Raw genomic sequence first — 25,834 nt, forward strand, 5'->3', positions numbered from 1 at the left:
ACTAAAACCTAAGGCCTATTCTAAAATTATGAAAAGTATTTACCTGTTTTATGTTGGTTTTGTTTAATTCATTATTACCTGAAACAGATATTGCAAACGTGTTTTACTTACCTTTGAAATGGATACTGCCTTTCTCAAACTATTACGAACGTGATTTGCCTACTGTACAGATTGCAATAGTTGTTCTAAGTTACTTATTGTGTGTCATAGTACTTAACTGTCTGAATAATCACCTTTACCTTAGTCACTAAGGCTTAGTCTATTGTGACGAATCCCGGGTTGTCATTATTGCTTCCGAAGGGGTTCCCCTTTCCATGAGGCCAGGGTGGCATGGAGGTGTCTGTTGCTACATCTTCAGTAAATGGTGAAACAATTTGTTTTGCTATGCTGCGTACTGCGCGCGTTAGCTGTGTTAGGTATTCCTTAAACTCTTCTCCCAGCACTGTGGCAGCCCTGTGTACATCAGACGCCCTCCTAACAGGGGAGAGCGGTGTGTGCATTCTCCTTCCCGTCACGATTTCATGCGGGCTTAAATGATGATCCTTGCATGGTTGGTTTCTGAGTTGGAACAGTGCTAGGGGCAGACAATATACCCAATTCTTTTTCAACGTGCTGCATAATTTCGATAAATTGCTTTTGCGCAGCCCGTTGATCCTCTCCACAACTCCATTGGCCATGGGATGATAAATCGAACATAATTTGTGTTTCACCCCCAGAAGGGAGGACACTTCTTTGAAGAGGTCATTTACAAAGTGCGTGCCGTTGTCTGAACGGGTCATGTCACAGATTCCCCACTGTGAGAATACTTCTCGCACAAGGAACTTGGCAGCACATTTTGCATCAGGATGGGGACAGGGGCTCACTTCCACCCACCGTGAAAAAGGGCATACCACCACAATCAAGTATCTTGCTCCGTTACATCTTTCTCCCACATCGGCGTAATCGATATGTAGTTCTCTAAATGGACCTGTAGGGCATGGCAAAGTGCCACGCAGAGTTTGCAATGTCATTACTGAATTGTAAGTTTGGCATATAGTACATTCAATCACAAATGTAATCAAGTATTTGTGTAGATTAGGATCAAACCAATCCTCTTGAATATCTGAGGCAAAATGTGTTGTTTTGCAACGTGAGCTGGAAAATGCAGTTGTTGGAATGCTACTTCTAATAATTCTACGGCCATCACTACCTTGCCTGTCGTTTCCTGTCTCCAAATGAGATCTGTGGCTGATTGCTTACACCCTCGTTTGCCCCACAACTCCTGCTCTTCCGGTGGGGCCCTTCTCTGAAGTTCTATCAATTGTGCTATGGGCGTGTTATTGTATGCATCTGCTGGTTTTTCTGCTGTGGTTGTTTTTACAATGTACTCTGATGTTGGTGTCTTATTGAAGTACGAGGCTTCTTTCGCTGCTGCGTTGGCTGCCGCGTTCCCCTATGAGACGGCGTCTGTGTTATGGGTATGGGCTTTGCATTTAACCACCGCTACTACTGATGGTTCTGCTAAAGCTTCTATTAGTTCATTTAGCAACGTGTCATGTTGAATAGGGGACCCGTCTGCTCTTCTGAACCCTCTCCTTCGCCAACGTGATAGCCCTGAGTGAACTGTGGTGGTAACATAAGCTGCATCTGAATATATGGTCACAGCACAATCTTTGGCTGTGTGTAACGTGCTGATTAGCGCAGTCAGTTCGGCTGCTTGTGCAGAGTAGTGTGAGGGGAGGCGTTTTTGCACAATCACTTCGTATGTGTCTTCTTCCATGCGCACTACCGCCATCCCCACATGTTTCTCTCCTGTCTCTGAATTTATGGATGCTGACCCGTCTATGAAATACATTTCTCCTTCTGTAAGGGCGTTTTCGCTTGCTTTGGGAATGTCATTGCCCTCTCCCTCGTATGTGCTACAATCGTGTTCCTGTAAATCCTCAGTTGTGCATGGCTCTGTAATGAAGGTAGCTGGGTTCACTGTCTTGCATCTGACCACATGTACATTTGGACTTGATATTATGATTTCATAAGCAGAGGCTCTCTGTGTTGTGAGGGTAGATTTTGATCTTTCCAAGATAGCAAATAACGAATGTTCCGCATATAGCATCATTGAACATCCCATTACAATCGTGGCACTTTTCTCAATGGCGAAAGCCACTGCAGCGAGGGCCTGTTCGCAAGTGATGTCTTTTGTGTCAATACTGCTGTCATTAATGTTCCATTGCTGTGTGAAAACAGGAACAATTCCCTTTCATAATCTGGATTTGCAAGGACTGGGGCGTCTGAAATAAGGTCTTTTAATCGAGAGAATTGAGCAATTGTCTCCTGTGTCCATTTTATTGGGGCTCTGTTCTTTTGTGCTTCTTTTAGTGCTTGTAGCATTGGCTGTGTGTATGCTGCGTAATCGAGGATCCACGCTCGGCAATAGTTACATATGCCAAGAAATTTCTGCATGTCCTTCACTGTTTTTGGTATGATAATGTGTCGAATGGCTGCTGCTCTGTCTGGTAATATTCTTTTTCCATCTTTAGATATTTGCTGGCCAAGATACACAACGTCAGCAAGGCAGTATTGTAACTTTCCTTTGTCCACCTTGTATCCTTTGGCAGCCAATACGTTAAGCAGTGTTATCGAGTCTTCTCTACACTCTTCTTCTGTTTTACTGCAGTCGAGTAAATCGTCTACGTACTGTATTATGGTGCTCCCTACATCTATGTTGCCAATGTCTTCTCGTAGTACTCTGTTAAAAATGCTTGGGCTCTCGCAATACCCCTGTGGGAGTCTGCGATGTTCATATCTACTGTTTCCTAATGTAAAAGCTGTAAGGTACTGCGACTCTGGTGCGAGTGGCACAGAGAAAAAGGTATTTTTCAGATCAATGACAGTGAAGCAAGTTGCCTCTTTTGGTATACTGCACAATATTGATGACGGGTTAGGCACTAAAGGGACTCTTTTTGGATGACGTTATTGAGTGGGCGGAGGCCCTGAACCATTCTCCACACCCCTCCTTTTTGCTTTCTTAATCGTAAAAATCACTGTGTTGCATGGGGAAGTTGATACCACTAAGATACCTTGGCTTAGGAGTGCATTCACTGTTTCTCTAATACCTTCCTCTGCTTCTTTGGATATTGGGTATTGTTTCACTCTGGGTGGGAGGGCACCTGGTTTCAGTTTTATTTTTATGGGAGTTACCTCGTGCAACAATCCTACATCGTGTGGTCCTGTAGTCCAAATTTCAGGTGTTACTCTGGCCATATCTTCTTCAAATATTGTCAGTGGGGCCTTTATGTTAGCCATGAGTGGGTTGTGTATTTCTCTGTATTGAATCATAAAGTCACATGGTATGCTTATTTCCATTATTATTTCTCCATCCCCTTCGTAATCAGTAAACAATTCATCAGTTATATCTTTTAGCATTATGTTTGGCTCTATACATAGCAGACTTCTCCACTCGCGTCCTTGCGTGTCCAGGCCTATGACCACAATGCGTTTGTTGGAAACTTGAACTGCCTCAATGTCTATAGACATAATTGTGCCTGGCACTAAATCTGTTGGTGTGATTGGGCGGAATATGAAGTCGGATGGTATTCTCCACTCTTATTGTGTTATTTCAGGCACTACTCGGACTAATACCTGTATTCCATAGACGAACATGTCCATGTCAATGGGTATCCCTCTTACTGCAACTTCCTTTGTAATCTTACTTATTAGCAAGAGTGCCTGTACGGGGCATACCCCTGACGTCGAGCACACTATTCCTCTTTCAGTAAAGGCTATGGTCATGTTTAACTTACTGTGTAGGTCTCGTCCCATCAAATTGATTGGCGCGTCTTCTTAATACAATAAGGGTGCACGCACTGTTTTTCCCCCCACTGTTACATCAAGATCTTTTGTATAAGGAACTTTTAAAATAGCCCCAGACAACCCCTGCGTCTCCAAATTTCTTCCCGAGAGCTGAAACCGCCCTTCTGTGAGGCATGATTTTTCTGCTCCAGAGTCTATCATAAAGATAAACTGCTTGTTTCCTATCTCTGCCGCCACTAGTGGTTCCTCATTTGCACTTTGTGTGGTGGATAGGACTGGACATGCAAGTGCTCCCTGTGGGCTGTCCTAGTCTTGGTATCTTTGCTGACCTGGCATTGAAAAAACGTTGTCACCCACGACCGTTACGCCGCGGTATGGTGCAGGGGCACCGTTTGCGGCCACTGCAAAATGGTTATTGTTTATGTTCCCTACTGGGTTTTGTCTCGCCATGGGCTGTAGTGCGTTTTGCTGTTGTGGCTGCTGCTGTTGCGGCTGTTGTGGGGCTGGCTGTCTCTGTTGCATTTGGAGGTCATAGCAGTATTGATCCTGTTGCCCCCCCTCTCCCCATTGGAGCTCCACAAGGGCTACCTGGGTGTGGGCAGCCCCACCCCTGTTCATTGTTCATAGGCTGTTGTTGCTGCTGTTGAAAATACCCTGATGGTCGCATTCTACAATCTCGTGAATAATGTCCCCATCTTCCACAATTCCAACACGACCCCTGTTGTCCTCCCCTTGGTCCTTGCCCACCATACCTCCTGTTTCCCATTACTCCGTATCCTCCCCTTTGCCCGCGGTACCCACCTCTTCCTTGGGCCGGCCTGTTCTTTCACTGCGATCCTTGGCATGGTTGTTCCTCTCTGTTCCACTGTCCTTGGTCCTCTCCAACCCACTGCGCTGCTATCCCGACGGGCCTTCCTCCCGTGTTTTCTTCTCCTTCGTTTCCTCTGTCTACTGTTGCACTGGCAGTAATGGCGGCGACCTTCACTAATTTCGTCTGTACTAATTTTGCTTTGTCAGCCAGCCTCTTTTGCGTGACCTCCTTTTCCTTCTCTTTGATCCTCCTCCAGTGGTGTACAATTATGCTCTGAATTTCAGGCCACCCTTTGGCTTCGATCCCAGCTATTTTGTCCAAGGCCTTCTGCACTTCTTTCGGCAACCCCTTTTTAATGATAAAATAGAATAAAGCTGTTGATTGATTCTATGCCGTACCAGTTTCGCTTCTCCATAAATCTTGCACTCGCAAAATGAATTGTGCAGGATCCTCGTTCTCCTCCATCGTGCACTGCACCACTGCATGTAAATCTGGAACGTCTGGAAATGCACGCCGCAATGCATCCCACACTTGTGCTCGAACATTGTTAAATGGTGATCCATCGCGTCGGTCACAGCTCACCGTTACTCCTGGGAACCCTGCCCTTTCCCAGATTGTGTCTGCTTGGTCCCCGATTGCTGAAACTAATAGACTTTTTACCTCACCTATAGCTAACGGCACGCCTGCCGTGTTCTTCTCAAATACATGTATCCACTTACCTGACCCTCCCGTCAGCGGGGGGGGGAGTTTTAAAAGGTTGGTTTTGTCCATTTGGGCCCACGGAATGTAATTTGGCCTACCTGCTCCTTTATGTATCAGTGGCATTTGTAGTTTTTGTTTCTTTCCCGTTCTGCTTGTCTTCCCTTTTTTCACTTTACTTACTAATATGTTTCCTATCCTCCCTGTTCGTTGTCTTAATCTACCTTGCCATAATGGTGGCGATAGTGTGTCTGGGTAACGGTGGTTTGGCAGTGGGGAACCCTCCGCGGCAGCTGCCTCTTCGTATTCATCTAAATCGTCCCATATTTCTTCTATTTCTGACTCTAACTCGTTATTATCCTCCCAGTTTTCCTTGGGTTCACTTCCTTGTCTCTCACCCTGGTCTCCACCTTGTTGACTCTCCGGTGTATCTGGGCGTATAATTCTCACTGGCTTGTTATTCAATTGGAACAGGAACTGTCCTGACTGCCACTCTTGTTCTTGCCTCTGCTGCGAAGACGTCCCTTGTGATACTATAGACTGCCCTGATACCGAGGCTGCTGGGGTTGCATTGCTTGCTGCCCCTGTCGGGGGTGTGAGATCTGCCAGTGACAGCGGGGGTACCTCCCCTCCCCCTGGCAGCATTTGCCCTTTGTCACATAAAGCTCTTAACCGTGTTATTTCCATTTCTGCGTGTGCTAGCTGATGGTTCAAATCACCTGTTAAACGTGCTGTATCCACAGGAGGCGCACTCGTGGGGCCATACAGGCCTCCTTTGTCATATGGTGGAGGTTCGGGGGCTGTTGCCCCACTCTGGGCAGTGGCGGTGGGTGGTATATACAGGGGTTCACTAAACCCTACCGTTGGCCTAGTCATTAAGGGATAGATTTTTGTTACTTCGTTTTCGGTTGTAGTTGTTGAGCATTCCCCTTTTGGTGTCCCACCTACTTCTTCAGGGTTTTTCTCCTTTTCTGTCATTTGGCTTGTACCTACCTCTGCTGTGGGGGAAAATTCCTCAAACATTCGCCATAAATCTAACACTTCTCTCCGGTTCTGTAACTGTTTCCCTTTGTATCGCGCTAGGAAATGTGTTGATACTAGGTCCAACACTCTTTTGTCAAATGATCCTCATTCTGGCCAAATTGGTGTAACCCCGTCTCCCTTTATCTCAGTGATCCACTGATCGTGATACTTCTGTATTCTGTTGCTATAAAGTGGAAGGTGCTGGCAAATATGTGCCAGTGGTGTTACTCCCCCCATGGCAATGTTTCTTTTCCTTTTTTGTGTATTCTAGTACCTTTGAATCTCTTCCCACCTCTTACTTGGTATATCAGTTACAATATGTAGAAATAATATGTTCTTTATCAATGCTCACAATTACCAAATGTCACATTAGCTTTCTGAGAGGTGTTACTTGATCACCCCTCACAGTTTATTTCTTCTGCTTTACCTTATATCAATCACAAATTACTTGTGTTAAAATACTTTAGCGTGTTCAACAAGACATATACATAAAAGCAGACCAACAAACATATAATCATGCAACATACACATGCACTGCCTGCGCGCGTTTGTTCTTTCTCTATTCCCGTTACTGTCCCTGTTTTTTCTTCTTCCCTATACCACCCACTATTTCACATTCACTCCCCACCTCTTTCACCTTTATTATGTCTCAAGATTTCTTACTTCCACAGAAAAAGAATATTCTAAAAACTACTCCGAGCCTACACGAGACCCCTACTATTTTTCTCTTTATCTCTATTCTGCACTTGGTCGGGACAAATGCTTCGCGGCGCGGCCTTCTCCCCCCTACGGGCTAGGATACCACTTCTCTTCTTCTTCTCACTTCTTACAACACCTAATGGCCATATAAAGGATAGATCAGAAAAGCCTCACCGTCACTCACGCAGACCCTATTCTTGGCTACCTTCCCTTTGTTGCTAATTCCCTTCTTCCCGTATTTTCCCCTTTCCTTCCTTTGGGGTCTTTGTAACCGGGACTCCACGTGTTCAGTCAGGTACACCGAGGGTCGCCGCTCACGGCCGGACCTCGCTCAGGCCCATCCCCCAACCAAGCCGTGGCCTGCCTTGGTGAGCAGCTTTTTTCGATCGGGTATTCATCAACCGGGAACCCTTGACCCTTTCTTCTTGGTGTGCACAGTCTGGTCAACCGCAGAGGCGATGGTTCTGCTGGGGGACGCCCTGGATCTCGCTGCCAGGTGGCGCAGGTCTCAAGGCACCTCTCTAAATCACATCGCGGGGGTCACCAAAAATGTAGGTGCCTTCCCCGTCTTACTACGTGTGAGGGAAAAAATAAAATAGCAGACAAAACCCCTTGTCGGGGAAAGAGGCACTGAGACCCGGCTGCAAGAGTTCAAAGGATGGTTTATTTCTCCAGCTAGGAAATAACCCAAAAAACTCTCCCTCATTTACATCAGTGCCAACATTTATATTAGTTAAAGTAACTCTAGCAAAAAATGCTAAATGACCCGATTGGCCAGACGGTGTGGTGCTGTAGGTGTGGGTAGCATCTCTTCCTCCTGGTTGGCTGAGTAGATAACGGATGTCAAACATCTTGAGCTCCATGCAGGTCAGATTCGGTCACTGTGGTCACTACCTAAGCTAGTATTGTTACATACTAAATGACAAATTATTTAAAACATTTTATGCTGCTTGTCACATTTCTACATAAGTTACACACAATGATTATTGTCAGTACAATTGGGTCATTCGTGGCTTTAATTGAAGGCCTTGACCTTTATTGTGCATGTAAAAGAATCAGGCTATATTTCGCATCTCTTTCTAGGTTTCAAACTCATTAGTGCAATTAAAAGCATATATAATAATAAAAATGCTTAAGGTTAGTAGTGGGTGTGTAGGGTGGGTTTCGCAGCATAGGTGAGGGTCTGGCACTTGAAAGAAATACCTTACGGGGGTGCAGGGTCAGGGTGGCAATAAATTGTTCTAATGGGGGTGGGTGGCTTGCACGTTTATGAGGACGAATCGAGCAGAAAGTGCTTAGCTCATCCTGGTTCACATGCCGGTTTTCAGGCAAACAGTGATCTCAGAGGAAGAAAACTGTAGCATATTGATTGTTGCAACTTTCTCCAGCTTCAGTGTGAGAATGGAAGCGCAGAGCTTTCCTTCGCAGGAGGGTTGCAAGGGTGGGCGCCAGCCAGCTGCCTGCGTGCCTTGTGTGTGTGTGTCTCTGTCCTTGACTGCTGCGGTGGAAAGGGGAGCTGAGCATTGCTGTACTATTGCAGTGAGGCCTGTTTACCCAAGATGGAGTCGAAAGGGGGCACAAAAGATGGATGCGCCGTGTCCTGCTCAGTAGTCCCATCTATATAGCAGTCAACCGTGGTTAACTTTACATAAGGGCAAGGGGCAATCCCACTACTGGAGGCACGCGGTCCAAGCCTTGTACTGAGGAGCGTACGATGCGAGGGGGCCTGAGGACCCCTCGCTCCCATACACTACTACCCGATGTTCCAACCGTGGATGGTACTCAGCGGGTGGATCTCATGGCAGGGGAGACCCCCTTTAGGACCAGTGACGACTATTGTGAGAGAATGTGGTATACATCTAAAACTTGCACTTCTCCTTCATCCCCACTGTATTCACCCCTACCCTCCTATCCCATATACTTCTATACTATGCAAGAAGTAAAAAGGACTAAGACAAAGGAGAATAGGGGTGACTATCATGAAGATGCAAAGCAAGAAACTGTGGTGAGGAAGAGGCACGGATCAGCAGGGGTCACTCAGTTAAACCTACCTGAGCAGTCTAATTTTCAGCCACAGACTTCACCAGATATGGATATCAACACTGACAACGGACTCACAGTGCGGACGCGGATGGTCTCACTGCGCATTTTGCTGCAAAAAATTTCAAAAATCAGTAAGCATAAAGTCGCCAAAGGTCTAGGTCAAAGAACCCAAAATTCCAATGCTTCACGGAAAGTGCTAATGTTGGGGTTGTTAATTTTCATGCTCCATATGCATTTTTTAACCCAAATCCTTACAACAGTTCTCAACAGCTATTTGGTTTATTTGTGAAAGAAAAGATTAACTGTATATTTATAGAAATTTACAAAGCTACTTGATTAACAGCAAAACATGGTTATAGGTGATATTACCGAAGCAAATTTCAGAGTGGTACATTTCATCTCGACCAAAATACTGTGGCAATAAACCCCGAGACAGTGGGCCAATACCGTCCCAGGTAATGCCCCCAGGGCCCATAGTTACAGTGCCGAGCATAGTGAGGGCCTTAACGAAGGCCCTGAGGGCATTACCGTGGGCGGTACTTGCCCGCCGTCGAGGGGCTTAATGTCATTAGTACCCCAGCCCGTTACACTGGGGTACTAATAGCATTTATTTCTGAACTGAACAGAAAAACTAAAATGGCCGCCGGGAAAGGGAAAACTGAGTCAGTTTTCCCTTTCTGTGGTGGCCATCGGGAGCGGACGCGCTGGGAACAGAAGTATTCCCAGCACGTTCTCTCCTGAGAAAAGAAGAAAAAAGAAGGTAAGTGAGGTTGGGAGGGCAGGGAGGGGATACTTTGCAGGGGAGGGGGGTGGAGGAAAGAAAAAGCATACCCGAGCCCCCGGCGGGGGACGAAGGCAGCCTCCAGCTGTGGGGAGGCTCGGGCGGTGATTGCCCCATTTTGAGCCTCCTCATTGGCTAAGGGGCTGCCACGCCCCCCGCCGGGAACAAACGCAGGCATGTACGTGTGTCCACAGGATTATAACGTGCTATGGCTCGGAAACGAGCCAATCACGTTAAGTGTATCACTGGATACACATACGCCGGGTACTAATGAAAAATACAGAATATTTCTTTGTCTTCGGGGGTGTTCCCCCAAGCCCCTCAATTTTCATTCCTTATAACAACACTCCAACCCCATTACGACCCATTTTATCCACTTACCCCTCTACCCTATACATATTTATTTAATATTTTCGACATTTTTCGGTATTATGGTCGCAATGTAATGTACCACTCTAAAATTTGATTCGGTAAATTGATTGGATACCCAAAGAATAACTACTTGATTAACAACAAAAAATAACTTTTCTTCAAAATTGCACATTCTAATTATACCTATGCAAAACAATATGGTGGATGCCTGTTTTCAATAACGAAATAGCAAGCAACAATTATTAACACCCATCAGTAGATTCAGGCACCCCAAGTTGTTGCAGTTTCACGTGTGAATAGGATATCCAGTCCTGCCTCCTTATTTGCATTCTGTCACGGTTCCATGTCCTTTCATCGCAGGATGTTTTTTCGCAGGGTTTTTTACCGCAGTTTCTTTTACGAAAAACCCCATCAGATTTTTTTTACATTATTTTTGTGGGGGATCCCCCCCCCTGAACCCTCCGATTTTCTTTAATTTGTATTTATTCCCAAACACCCACACCCCATGTATATAATTAACTAACCCCCCCTAAAAAATTTGATGGGTTTTTTCGAAAATAAATTTGCGGTAAAAAACCCAGCCAAAAAACATCCTGCGATGAAAGGACGTTGTATCTCTGTCACATACAGCTCTACAGTAATAATTGAAAAGCAAAGCTACGAATACAAGAGTACAGAGAAACACTCAGCACAGGGTGCACCACTCGCACCTGACAAACATGGTGTGAGGGAATAAACATCTCTGCTTCACAACTAAAGGCAAAAGCGAGTCAAGTTCTAAAACTACAGCCAGCTAAAACAAAGTCCCTCCAACGCAGCAATACCATACCGTACCACCCATAGAAACACTGTACTTAGAAAATCGAGTTGGACTACTAGGAAGAGCGCTGGCTATCACTGATCTTTATAAGGGCGAACTTGCACTGTCTCCCTTCACGTCCGCAGAGCTGCATTCCTGGAAGGCTGCATTGACTGCTTTCCGGCTATACATAACATTATCACCAGGCTCCTCCTACTACACTCGTGTAATTGTCACTTCTTTCCACAACATTACTCCACCCTCATACATCCGTAATCTGCGAGTATGACATGAGGTTAATTTCAAGTTCCTTCAAACCCCAAACATAGAGGAGTGGCTTGCAATCAATAATGCACCAAAAGACAGGGGTGCGCTGCTGCGCAGCAGGCAAGATGGCTACGCATTGCTAATGCTCCGATCACACCATCCGCATAGCACCTTGGTGCCCGGGATCTCTCCTCCCATTTAGATGTAAGATGCTGTGCGGAGACGGGGCGGCTAGGGAGCCGATTGGGGGTCTTAACAAAAGGGGCTCTAGGCGTCCTGCCAGCTAGAAAATTCCTGGCCTTCGCTGGGGCTTAGAATAGCTGGGCAGCTGGAGCGGGTTATCTGTTTGCTCTCTGCCTGAGCAGTTGGTTGTGCATGAACATCACAGCGAGAGGCCAAAGGCGGAGAGTCAGCCCGGAAGAGAAGCGCGAGAATATCCTGTGCAGGCCCAGCACCTACTATACTTGAAAGGGCATGTTGTTGGCCCAAAAAGAAGATAACTGGGGATATAACGTGATTTGGCGCTGAGCCGTGGATCGGCTCTGCTGGATGGTGTCACCCCAGCGATTGACGGAGTGCAGCATCATCTGGAGTTCCTGAGGTTCCTCTCTTCCTCTGGCTGATTGTCAGTCCGGTTTGCCTGCTGTGAGGTGCCGACAGCCCGAGTGAGCAGCAGCGGGTGGGACGGGAAGTAGCCTAGTCCTGGGCACTGAGACCTGCCTGTCCCCCATATCTCAAGGAATCTGGCTAAGCATGTTACGGTGAGCGGGGGGAGGAGCCATATTTCATTTATTTATTACACGCCAGGAACCCACAGTCATCAGGGTACACACATGCACAAATGGGCAAACATGTAAAGACAGGACTCTGAGGAATTACCAACTAATCAAGGGGAAACAGTCGCCATAAAGAAAGAGAATTTGAAACTACCTAAAGAGTAGAGTTTTCAAGGATGCACAAAAGGTTTTGATGTTTTTGTCAGTGCGTAAAGTACTTAGCAGGGAGTTCCAATGCTGTGCTGCTCATATGGGGAAAGCTTTACCCAATCCTTTAGCCCTTTTGAATTTGTGAGAGCTAATCAGTCCAGCACTCGTGGTACGTAAGGTACGTTTAGTCTCATGTAAGATAATGCAAGCCTTCGGATAAGCTGGTGCCTTACCATAGAGACACTTATGCACAAGCCTAGCTGTCTTGAAGTAGATCTGAGCATGGACTGGTAGTCAATGTAGTAATTGCCTGGCAGCTGAGATGTGATCACGTCGCAGAACTCCTTTTACAATGTGAACAGCATCATTCTGAAAGGTCTGGAGTTGTTGCAGGTTGCAGGCTGTTGAGTTGTTGCAGGGATGTAGAGGAACTGAGTGCTCTTGGGCATCACCAGATTGATTGAATGGGTTGGCAACCCATATGGCAACCCATATGGCAATAGAGTTCTTTGGTCTCCGGCACAAGCATTATTCTAAAACTCTGGCATAGATTTCTGCACTGGGTTTTTAAAATTAACACCTTATGGCTATGGGTGGAGGGTGTGCTGACAACCAAGGAAGCCTTGATGTCTACATGAAACAAAATCCTAAACAGAAAAACATTAAACATAATACAGGAGGTGAGCAAGAATGCCAGGAGGAGCAGGACCACAATCATATGCGTCAGTTACTGCATAGCATACAAGCTGGTTTCACCTCTGTCAATAAGAAGCTCAATGACAACACCACCAGTATAAACTCAATGAAGGCCAAGTTAGACAAAGAGAGCACGAGAATTATTGAAGCAGACTCAAGGATCAGTACAGTGAACGCTGAGGTGCATGAGCTTAAAAAACAGACTTCCACTGTTGTCAAAGATCTAAAGAACGTCTTGCAGATATATGATGACCTTGAGTGGCGCTCAAGGCGAAACAATATTTGCATAATTGGTATACCGTAAGGCACCGTAAAGGGCCCAATGGAAGTGCTTGTGGAAGACATATTGATGAAGATTTTAGGCAACACAACAATGTCACCCCACTTTATAGTTGCAAGCGTGCTCTGTGTGCTGGCCCCTAATCCAAAAACAGGGGCTTTACCAAGACCCATCATTGCAGGCGTCCTTAACTACAGAGAAAGAGACAGCATCCTGAGGTGGTACAAGCAGAATGCAGAACATTTGCAGGAGCTAAAAAAACAGTTTCGGAAAAAAGATCGACTCTGTATGCTGTGCTCTTCCAAGCCAAACTCAGAATACAACATAACGGGAAAGTATATGAAGTGAATATGCCAATATCACCATATGATGCAAGTAGACCTGCTGGTGTAAATGCAGAAGAGAAAATACTGGATACAGAACACGAATAACCTTATTACACATCAACAACCGCATCAACAACCGCACCAGCACAAGTCGGAAGATGTTTGATTTTTTGTTTTTTATTGTTACAGTTTCAGGGATTGGAGGACATCGCTTTGTTGGGCAGGCAATGCGGGAGGTGAGTGGGTGGAAACGGGGTTAACATTTTTGGAAAATACGATTGGTTGGGATTGATAACGTTATTCTGGATATTAGTGATACAGCAGAATACAAGGCATGCTTTCATTATACCTGCTGTCTGAATTATTCTCCTGTCTTCCCCTCAATCGTAGGTCTTTGATTAATGATCTGGATCATCAAGGGAATGGGTAACGCCATAAAGGCATGAAAGCTATTGATGTACATAGAACGGAACAAAAGCAATATACTATTCTTGCAAAAAGCATATGCTACTGACAACACAAATAATACTTTGCCAAATTGTGGGAGGGGAATAGATACTTCACCTCCTACTATATGCAATCCCGAGGGGTGTTGATTCTAATACACAAATCTCTTTCCTTTTCATGTGCCAGGCAACACATTGACCCTGAGGGACGGCGTGTAGCTCTTCATAGGACACTGCAAGGCATAAAGCACTGTTAATTAATACATATGGGCCCAATTATCATGACACAGGTTTCCTTGAAAGTATTCAAAACCTTTGTGAAGAATATCCGCTGACACCAGTAACATGGGGGGAGACATGAATATGATACTAGATCTTGGAGTTGACTGTGCTGGATCGGCACCCAGACCGCTATCTAAGGCTGCATGCAGACTTTTGTGTGGCATAGACAGCCTTGAACTAAAATACGCTGGGAGAACCCTGCATCCATTGGATAGAGAATACATGTATTATTCGACTGTGAATGATATGTCTTCTAGAATGTAACTGGTATTGGTACCACAAACACTTCTACGGCATATACGCCAGATAAATATATTGCCATGCACCTACTCCCCAGTGGCAGTTCACAGGGAAGTAGACAGGGGTTGAAGCAGTGGCCCTACATGGAGATTTAAGGCAGCAGTGCTTCGGGATATAGTATTTGAGAAAGTCCTTAGAGAGCAGATAAAGCAATCTTTTTAGTCCAACATGGACGCAGTGGAGACAATGGGAACAGCGTGGCAGGCCGTCAAAGTTTATATAAGGGGAGTGGCCATGGTAATGGCAATGGCTCCTCCAGGCATTTTTCATAGGGATGGCGTGATGAGGTCACTGGAAATCTTTCGGTGCTAGACCATTCATTGACTCTAAGAGGCAGGTGGGCGGGTGGGGGGGGGCAGCTTTATTAGAAGAGTGGACGTGAACCCCCTTGTCCACCTCTTGGTGGCGCCTCTGCGCAACGGAGCTCGGAATGCTAAAGACTATTAGTCAAGATATTACTGCAAACAAAAAGGAGTTGCGTAAATTGGAGACTCTTAAAACCACCCGCCAAAACGAGGACTCGTTTTCCAAGCTTAAACCGGCGCATGACAAATTCTGAGAACATGCAGGAAGGGAAGTGAGATTCCTCACTAAAACATTACCAGCGAGCATGTCTGCCAAGGGGGATCGCCCTGTCAGAAACCTGTCGCGCCCGATCAGCGCAGACCGTGGCCAGAGCTACATTCTTCTTATTCAGAACGATAAGGGGAACATGAAGCTCACAGGCAGTGAGATAAGTAAAGGGTTTCATGATCTTCTACAGTGGGTTGCATCAAATGCAAAACAGCAGAAGCACAGACGAAATTGACTTCCTAATAGATGGAATCCCATACCCATATGATCGAGAAGCGCTAAATCCAGAAAGGAATAGAAGACCTATAGAGGAATACGGTTCCAGGGCCGCATGGACTGGGATCTGATTTTTATAAGGCTTATAACACGATCCAAGCCCCAGATATTTTAAAAGTCTCGAAGGAATCACTACTTAACAAACAAATGCCTGCCTTACATAGAGAAGCACCATAATTCTGATACTTAAATTTGGAAAACTGGCAGAAGAGTGCGGGTCGTACAGACCGCTCTCTCTCATTAATCTCGATACTAACATGCATGCAGAGGTAATCGCAAACAGGTTGCTCCCATTAATGCATTATCTAACCCGCATGACGAAGCAGGAATTATCCGGGCTCGCTCAGCGGCTCTTAATGTACGCAGGTTATTCAATATCCTGTCGCAGAATGACTCAGAGGCCTCTGTTGTGCCAGTTTACTTAGACGACCAGAATGGCATGGTTTCCTGGAGTTTTTGGTTTAGAGTCTTGCACAAATTCGGGGTTGGTCCCCAATTTATAGACTTTGCCAAATTACTCTATGCTGGACCAGTAGCCAGAATACTGGTTAAGGGGGCATTATCTGGACCAATTACACTCAGAAGGGGGACTTGATAGGGAAGCACCTTGTCACCCCTTCTATTTACAATAGTGATAGAGCCTTTGGCAGACCTTATTAGAGCTTAACATGCTCATATCAGGCCACCATGAGATCATACCGCTCTATGTGCACGTCATCAATCTTTTTGTAAGAAATCTGCAAGGTGATGTGGACCCAATTATGAGGAACGTGCTACACTTTGGGACATTTACCAGGTTTACAATCAATTACATCAAGTGGGAAGTATTTCCACTGACAGGGAGAACTGATAGGCCCCACAGTGCGAACAACCTTGAATGGGCACAGTGTAGTATTAAATACCTGGGGGTCATGGTATCCAGAACCAACCAGTCCCCCTAAGAATTGCAATGTCCAAGTGAAACAACTGGAAGGCAAGCTCAATAAGTGGAAGGTCACTGGCGCGTAAGATAGCACTGAGTTCTGAGGTATTGATGCAGCTGAGTAATGAGTACTGAGTACTACCATGAAAATGTTTGTGTCTCAGAAGTATTTTATGTATCGTTCACAGTGTTTTCGCACTGCGCCACGAGCTGACTCATAAATAAAGTTTTTTTCTTAAAATAAATAATGCACCAAAAGGCATAATGCAACTTTTTATACGTGACTGATAATAACTTTATGGATCTGGCCATTGGGCAGTACCAGGGGTTATGGGCCAATACACCTTGTTTAAAGCCCTCGCTATGATCTGGTCTTTCACTTCCTAGTTAGGGCTCGTAACACCTGGGATGGCCCTCAGGTCGTGGTAATAAAGCTTAAATAGCAAAGGCATTTGATTATAGATTTCCTCTCGGCAAATAAGAATGCTTTATAACCTCTGCTATGGAAATTGTGGCAAACATTCTGACTTGAGCAGCAGCCTGAAATAATTCACGGTCCTTGTTAGTTGAACACCTTTTAGCGCTTATGACCAAACAGACCTCAGAAGGGTTATGACCGTTTGGAAAAATGATGATTCTCCGACTCATGGCCCTCATCTTCACATCGGGCAATACCTTGCGGGTGGTCAATATCCTGCATTCAGGAATCCTATTGAAGAGATGGATGAGGAAATTCCAGCTCTACACTTTGCATGGTAAGGTGGGTCCCTGAGAAGATATTTTTCCTTCACAGTGCTAAATTGAAGACCTTTTCCCACAATGAGAAACATTCCTGTTGATCTCAACTCAAGATCATCCCTTTAAAACAGAGATAGAAGAGAGAAGAGATAGGACAGAAGTTGCACCACATATACTCAGTGATTAGGCACAGCAAATTGATAAATGCTCTACCCTCTATTCATAAATGGTCATGTTCCCACAAGTGTCAACATTTACACTATCTGTTTGCTCCCTTCACAGTGTGTACCCCTCCTGTACCCAGAAACTTGCTTCCCCGAATATTAATGACCTCCATGTGCTGGGATCTCACATCAGGGATGTTGCATGGACATTCAGAATATGTGAGCGCAGGAACTGAGTGGGCTGCATACCCGTAATCAAGTCGTATATTTTGTTGTTGTTCTGTGATATGTTGTATGTAGTTGTTGTTTTGCATATGAACATTCGTAAGATATAAGTTAGCCCTTAGAGACAGCAGGAGGGGGGTCATTAAAGGCCCTTAAACTAATGTAGTAGAGCACAATAGAGCAACTGAGATTTGAGGAACATGGTTAGGCATAAGGACCACTGAGGTGGTTGAGGAAAGAGCTTAACACTTAACTCACCAGTAGCCGCTCCTAAAAGGAAAAAAATACAGAAAGAAACACAGACAAAGTGCTGGAATTTGGGGTTCGGTGCAGTCTCAACAGTTTCTCCCTCTTTGCCCCCGTCCTGGCACCGTGCCAGTTACTATAATCACACTGCCATAGATGGAGAATGGAATATCTTTACCAGGTTTTTGGAAATGATCCAAAAGGGTGTTTATTCCATAAAGGCCAATTGTGCCTGAAATAAATAGTTTACATTGACACTTAAGAAACACGTGTCTCCCTTTTCAGAATAACCAGCCAACTGCATACCGCAGCAGCACCTATCAAGCATCACACCTCCTACCTACTGCACTGTGTTACATGCCTTTTAAGTACAGACTGCCAGCCAGAGAATCAAGGAGACATGAACCTTTAGCTGCACTCCTGGAGGTGTAATCTAATAGTTTTACCCTAGGTAGCACTTCACTCTACTCTCTCCATACAACCCTATTCAACCTCAGAGATATACAAAGGGACTAGGGATGCTTGTGGTGTTTGCTATTTAAGTGGTATTCTTCCAAATGTACATGACATGAACATGAATCCTGACTCGTGTTATGCATAGAGATATCTTCCTCTTGTGCTGATGGTCACCAGTAAGAGTGTAATCATGTGAATGATGAGATTCTGATCTTTGGTGGCCCTGTTCAAAGGTCAGACGGACCTACCTGCACATGCCTGTGCTATGTGGCTTCAGGGTTGGTTTGTGGTCTGGCGTCTTTCTTCGAGTGGAGCTGATCACAGGCTGCTAGTTTCATCGTATTCTGCCATCTTTACAGCACTTACCAAGGACCTGAAAACTCTGCTCCTATTGGGTTCAGCTGATGGACAAGAAAGACATTTGGAGACCTTGGAAATCTACTCGCAGACCCTCATGTGAAGGCTGAAATCAGGACCCCTCATAATTCTGCCCATATGGCAGAAACACTCAGATCAGTAAATCGGATGCACATGGTCAGTGTTCCATGACTTGTAGACTTGAGGGTCTGTGCTGTTTCTATGAGTTTGTTATTCTTTGTTTCCTGTTTACCCCCTCCCCGTAGACTGTCTGCCTGTGCCGTGTTACCCCCTGCTGTAGTTCCCTGTACAGTCTACAACGTTTATTTCCGTTTCCACGGTAGCACAGTGTGAATGAATTGATTGGCTCCAACTCAGCTTTGCAACAAAGTGCTCCTGCCATTTCACCTTTTGCATTCAGAAATGTGCTTTGTCTTCTCTGTTCTTTTCTTTTCTGACATCCTTGACACTGTTGTTAATTTTCTTTACAGTGTTGAGTAGAAGTACAATTAATTGGTATACCTAGCTACAATGCAGTTATATTAGAAAGGAAGTCTCCAACGCAAGGAAGTGAAGTAGACTGTAGCATTTCATTTAAACATTCATCTTAAAGTGGGAATCACGTTATCAAAATAGATAAATATGAATCATTTGTTTAGAAAAAAGAAGAACTGAGGCCGACCACTGCGATTGTGACATCACTAGTGACATCACAGAAGAGGAATTCCACCACAAAGGGCCAAGTGATGTTTATTCCTCATTGGCTGCTTGCAATGTTTATATGAAACTCTGTCCAGTCTTGCTGCCCCTGTGTAGCACCCTCCCCATTCCCTCCTGTCCTCCCAGTCGCCCGACTAAGCTCGTAGGCATGTGTCAGTACCCCCCACGTGAGGATACTCTACCAAGCCCCATGCATGTGCCCCCAACCCCCGGACCCTCGGTGCCCTTGTGACCAGAGTCGGTAAATGAGAAGCGTAGTGCCGGCACCACCCTAAGACAAAATGTTCGGCCCAGCCAAAATAGTGTTCCAGAAGGGGATCACCACCTACCAGGATTCCTACAGACCGCCGCCCCCACCGCCTAAGAAATGGAAACCAGTGACCGGAAAATACTCGGAGGTAAATCTTAGACTTTTGCAGGCTGTGTTTTGCGCACAGGCCTACATACATGCACACACGAATGCAATATGCAGTGGTCATGAAGCCAAGTGGAGGTTCAATGAGTCACACAGACGTAGAGGTTGATTGTTTGAATAGGGCTTTATAACCATTACAAGACAATGGTTCAACTCAGGCACAAAATAAGGACCCTTTTCAGGTTGAGAAACAGGCAAACCAATGTTTGAATGGCTTTTCTTTAGGTTGCAACAAGTGGGTATTGCGTCACTGTCTTTAGAACCAAATAGTTTCAATGAAAGAGTCCCGGGGCCCGGGGATTCATGGGGGATGGCTGAAGGAGTCTTAGATGTCTTAAAGGAGCAATCATGACGATGCTGTGTTTGTGAGAAGTCCTTGACAGACACAGGGCTCTGGAAGGGGAGACCTGGGGATTATCTCAACGTCATCCCATACCCTGCATCACGTGGTGGCTGGAGCACATGGGCCTCCTTGGCCACGCCGTCCCCAATCTCTAGAGCAAGGCAGGCCATGTTGTCACATAATGGGGGTCATTCCGAGCTTGGTGTTAAGGGAACAACGATAGCGGTAAAGGAATACCGCACCGATTACCGCTACAGGCTATTCTGACCAGCCCGACCGATATTAGCGGCACCGTAAAGTACGATGTCGTAAATAGCGGTCTGGACGCGGGCACGCAACCTACCATGCTGGCAATAGCGGCATGCCGTAAACTGGAGGAGATCACAAGTGAAGCGGACATGCAAATAACGGCTTCATGAAGGCGGAAAAAGTGGTTACCGGCATGCCGTAAATACCGGCCTCGCCGACCTAACGTAAAATGCCCTGGGAAATGTTCACAACTGCCACAGGGGCACACAAACAGCACAGGTGGAGGCAATGGAGTCTGGCCCAGTACAAAAGGAGCACACTCACACACCACACCCCCTCCCACACCAAGATGATACCAATAGTAGTTGCATTACTGGAGCTGGAGGACATGCTTGCATTGCCACAACATCAACAACAACAACAACAGCCGCCACCACAGAGGAGAAGGACGGTGAGACAGGGCCAGCATGCCCAACCATTGCAGCCACCGTTACCACGCCGGCAGCCCCCAATCCCTTGCATCAGAGCTAGTCCTTCCAACCTAACCCCTGAGCAGATCCACACCCTGTACCGTCTGGACCGGGACACCACCACCACCATAGGGGACCTGATACACGACAACATAGTGAGCCTCATTGAAATACGCACCGCCATCCCCCCTCTACTGAAGGTGGTGTCTGTGCTCCACTTCCTTGCCACAGGCACCTACAAGCACACAGTGGGGCACATGCATGGCATTTCACAACCCTTATTTTCCCAGATACTGAACCAAGTGCTGGATGCCCTCCTCAAGCACACGAGGGACTACATATCCCTACCACGGACTCCCCAGGAGATATTTGATACAAAAGTCAGTTTCCATGCACTGGCAGGCATGCCAATTTGTGTAGGTGCCCTCGACTGCACCCACATGGAGTTGGTGGTCCTGCATGCCATGGAGGCGGTGTACCGCAACCGCAAGCAATACCACTCCATCAATGTGCAGATGGTATGCGACACCAGCAAGATCATCACACATTGTTGTGCCCAATATCCCAGATCAACTCATGACTCTATGGTCCTGCGGAACTCCACGCTACCACACTTCATGGAGCGACATGCTGGACAACGTGCCTGGCTGCTTGGTAAGTTGCATGACCGGCATATGTCATTGAAATGGGTAGAGAGATGCACACACCACCCTGGTGTCATTGGTGTGGTGACTGCACAATGTGCACATCACCAAACACTGTGCCCCAAAGCATCACAAACAGTACATGTCACCCAAATCCCATAGGAATAAAGTAAGGTTGACACCTGTCACTACATGACTAAGAGGAAACCACCCCACATCCCACAACATGTGCACCACTCATCAGCGGCCCTCACCCTCGTAACGCCATCCTGCACCATGCAGTGCATATGCACTATGTTGCTGTCTCCAGCATATGACCACACAGGACAAGCATCCCTGTGAGTTCATCAAACTGAACCTACTAGGGAATACACTGTCTGGCACATGGCCGGCATACTCACAGGAGTGCTGCATGTTACCATGGGAATGATCAGCGCTGATTGCCCAATATTGCACATACTACTGCCAGCGCTCCCTCTAAGAAAATCTCACAGAACACAACACCTCACTAATTTGACACTAACACAGCTGTATGCGTACACGTGCATGTGCAACAAGACGTCAGTGCACACCATGTATCATCTTGAAGATGCAACCCACACCATCAGTCCATGGCACAGTACACATTGAGGGACTGAAAAAGGCGTCAATACATCCAAGGACATGTGCATGTGGCCATGCAGGCATGTGTGACTAGTACAGCTGTCCATCATTAGTCGCCTGACATTTACCTTTAATTGCCTCTCATGCAGGTGATAGTGGCTATCCCTTGAATCTGTGGCTCCTCACCCCTGTCCGAAACCCACAGACAGGCACGAGGAGGACTACAATCGTTCCCATACCCGTACCCGTCTGGTCATCGAGCAGACCTTTGGCCTATTGAAGGCACGATTTTGCTGCATCAGCCGGTCGGGTGGGGCACTCCTCTACAGGCATGAGAAGGTGGCTAAGATCATCATGGCATGTGTCATGCTGCACAAAATGTGTATCCGCCAGAACGTGCCCCTGCCCCCTGACATTGAACTGCTATCACCTGGTGATGATGAAGGGGAAGAAGAAGATGCGGCTGGACATCATTGCGGTGCCGATGCACAGGAGGGACGTGCTGTGCGCAAGTCAGTGATTGCACAATATTAGTGACACACATAGCAGCAGAGGGTGACATGATGGTTGGACAGAGGGCACTGGGTGTGGGGGTACATTTACACTATGCACTGTAATTGAATAAATGACACATGTGCAATGATGAATGTCCACTCAGGTCTTGTTTTTCACACAACCGGTGTTATGTTATGTTATGTTACTTTGCATTTATATAGCGCCTTATGTACCATTGGTATGGTCTGAAGGCGCTGGTAGGTTGAACGCCCTCGGAAACCGAAGTTCAAGTCAGTAGAGAGCGTAGAGAGAGTCAAAGGTGCTTGTGAGCACCGGATATGTGTGCAGCTGGTGTGGCATTCGTGTAATAGCTGCTTCATAGCGGTAGGTGTGGTGGTTTGAGAGATCAGGGTTATGTGTTCGTTCTGGCAGGTTTTATCCAGACTGGCTCTGGCTGCATTAGGCCTGAGGAGAACGCATGGCTGGGGGGAGTGAAACCAGCAGTGATTAGTTAGAGTGATGTGGAGTATGAGGCAGATGTAGGTATGAGAACAGCTATACCGAATGGTGTCATAGTATCTCTTTGTTCTAGTTGAATGGTGGTGTAAAGAGGAGAGTAAGCATGGTGGTGTGATAAGATGGTTTACATGCTCTTTCAACTTTACATGCATTCCAAACCATTCATGTATGTCACGCACTTCTATGCGCTCCAGTCAGTTCCATGCACTCCAGTCCATTCCAATCACTCCAGTCCATTCCATGCACTCCCAACCATTCCATGCACTCCCAACCATTCTACACACTCCCAACCATTCCACGCACTCCCAACCATTCCACACACTCCCAACCATTATACGCATTAAATGTGTTAAATGTAACAATGTAAACGTAAGTGCAAAATCCCTCCACCACCCTCAACCCCCTCCACCTCCCCCACAACTCCCAACACACACCCTCACTCCCCTCCCCCTCCCCACAACTCCCCCACACACCCTTGTCCCCCTCCAACTCCCCCCACAACTCACCCACACAAGTCCCATTGAGTTTCCAAAGCCTACATGAGGCTGCCCTGAAAATTAATTGGCACTCCCTGGTCCAGGGGGCAGCATGTCTTGCCGGCGCAGGGTACGGGCCGACCTGCGGATCGGGCTTGTTTGTGCAGAACTGGAGGAAGACGGTGTGGCCGCCTGCTGTGGTTGTGTAGCGGGATACCCTGCCTCCATGGCATCCGCTATGTGGCCTAACACCTGCCGGAGGGCCAAGACCTCCTCGCAGAGGCGGCTGGTGTTGTCAGAGAATGATTTGGCCATGGAGGCAGGGTTGTCCTTGATAGACCTGCCTAGAGCGGCTAAGTCCTGACGCCACTCCTCTCTGGCCAGTCTGTTGTCCTGGACAAACTCTCTCACAAGGGCAATAAGCAGGTCAGACCGCTGCGGCCCTGCGGGTGCACCTGTGGAGGTAGTCGGCCCCTGGCTGTCCTACCCAGCCTGCTCAGCCTCCCTAGTCGTGTATATTGGACTGAATTGTCCCTCAGTCTGCTTCTGACCAGACTGCTCGGGGTGGTGGCGTGCTCTGTATCGAGCGACGATACTAGGAGGGATGCCGGTGGAGTTGGGGTATGGACCACTTCCAAAACATCGTCCTCCATGGGGACCCAGATGTCGTCCTGTGTGTACTCCACAGCCAGGGGTGCCATGGTTGCCACCTCCCCAGCCAAACTCGACTCCTTGGAATGTGGTGCCTTGCATGAATCATCAGGCTGGCCAATGGGTGCAGGTGTGATGGTGCTTCGCCCTCCACGGGCCTTGGTGGCACCGGTGCAATGGGTAACTGGGGTGGCTTGCCGGTTGGTACACGGCGCCCCCTGGGTCATCCCATGGCCTGGCTGCGGTTCACAGAGAGGATGTTTCATACCCTTAGTCGCAGGTCATCCCAACGCTTGCGACAGTCTTTAATGGTGTGTGGGTTGTTCCCCACAGCACTGACGTTCTGGGCAACAAGTGCCCAGATCTCTTTCTTCTTAAGCACTGCCTCTCTCTTCATGTTGTTAGAGAACACTATGGCAGCATGCTCCTGCAGTGTGTCTACCAGCATCTGCAGCTCATCCTCATTGAACCTTTCTTTCTGCTAGCAGGCAGCTCCCTTCTTCAGGGCCTTAGGCATAGTGGTGTTGGAGGTGGAGCTTTTGCAAAAATCAGCAGAGTCACAGAGATCCTGAGTGGTGAGGATGGCATTGGATTGTGTTTTTAAAGATGGCCGTCGTGCTCCTTCCCGTTCCTGTGCAATGACGCTACTTCCGGCTCCGCTTATTAGCAGTGACTGTAAATAGCGGTGACCGCTAATAACGGTCACCGCCATTTGCGGTCACTGCTAATGCCGCATTGGACAATGTCGGTAGTGTTATCTGCGCTATGCTTGAGGCCACTAAGGGCATTTTGGGTGCCTTTAACGGCATGGCGCAAAAGACCATACCGGCATGGCGTAAAGCTCATGCCCGCGAAGTCGTAATAGTCCTCTATTAGCAGACTGGTGACAGCCCGGACAAGCTATTTACGCCATGCCGGTAAGGAACGTTATTTACCTCCAAACTCGGAATGAGGGCCAATGTCATTCGAACTGAAGCTACTTAGGTATTGTTTAACACAGTGAATGTGTGGGCTGTGCCCGTTGGTCTGTTTTAAATGTGAGGTGTCTCCTTTGCCAAAGCTGTCACATGATTTTTATTTCATTTTGTGCATCATCCGTAGATAGTCAAATCATCTCATTGTTTCTGCATGGATTTGAAAACAAAAGTATATATAAAATGATCCTCTCTTTTAGTGTTTGGGAAAACGACACTTTTGATGACTTTCCAAATTCTATTGAAAGTGTTTCATGGAACTTTTTTTATCCTTCACCTTCCACAGAGTTTGCCTTGACTGCTGAGTTGTATTGTGACTTGTAAAGCCAGAATAACTCAGAGGACAAACAGTGTAAAGCAAGCAGGTTCCTTTATCTGTGCCCTATAAAGGAGATATAACTGTAGCCCTCCTAACTGTTGGTTGAATGGCCTTCGTCCACTCCAAAAATAAAGCTCTTGGTTTATGGAAGCATCTGATTTTTGCAAAGGTTTATATTTCTGCAATGTCCCCCCTCTACACATGTAGGAATATGTCAGTGGGGTACGTTGACACAGTAAAGCAACCAGTGGCCCGGTACTGTACAGAGGACACAGGATCCAGGACTATATGTAAAGGTAAGCTTTACTTTCCACTGGTGTGCCAGTCACATGAAGGTAAATCACATGTGGGTATATAGCTATGGACACATGTATAGGGGACCAACCATTGGCACATACAGACGCTGCTAGTACCCAGTCCAACTGTCACCACCAAAACTCTGCTATGTAACCATTGTAAC

The 25,834-nt window shown here is 46.7% G+C and overlaps 1 protein-coding gene across 2 annotated transcripts in view; it reads left to right on the plus strand.

The window, feature by feature from the left end:
• Positions 1-19,242: 19,242 nt before the first annotated feature.
• Positions 19,243-25,834, plus strand: part of SPMIP6 (sperm microtubule inner protein 6) — a 310,448-nt gene continuing 303,856 nt past the window's right edge. The window contains exon 1 of one of the 2 annotated variants that reach the window (XR_011280602.1): positions 19,243-19,614. Coding sequence is in view for 1 of the 2 variants with exons in the window: in XM_069626836.1 (XP_069482937.1) it covers positions 19,498-19,614 (117 nt within the window). In the remaining variant the exon portion in view is untranslated. The remainder of the gene's footprint in view (positions 19,615-25,834) is intronic. The other variant, XM_069626836.1, reaches the window with a different exon arrangement.

The sequence above is a fragment of the Ambystoma mexicanum genome, chromosome 6p (genome assembly GCF_040938575.1).
Source record: "Ambystoma mexicanum isolate Mex_15411 chromosome 6p, UKY_AmexF1_1, whole genome shotgun sequence".
Lineage (NCBI taxonomy): Eukaryota > Metazoa > Chordata > Amphibia > Caudata > Ambystomatidae > Ambystoma > Ambystoma mexicanum.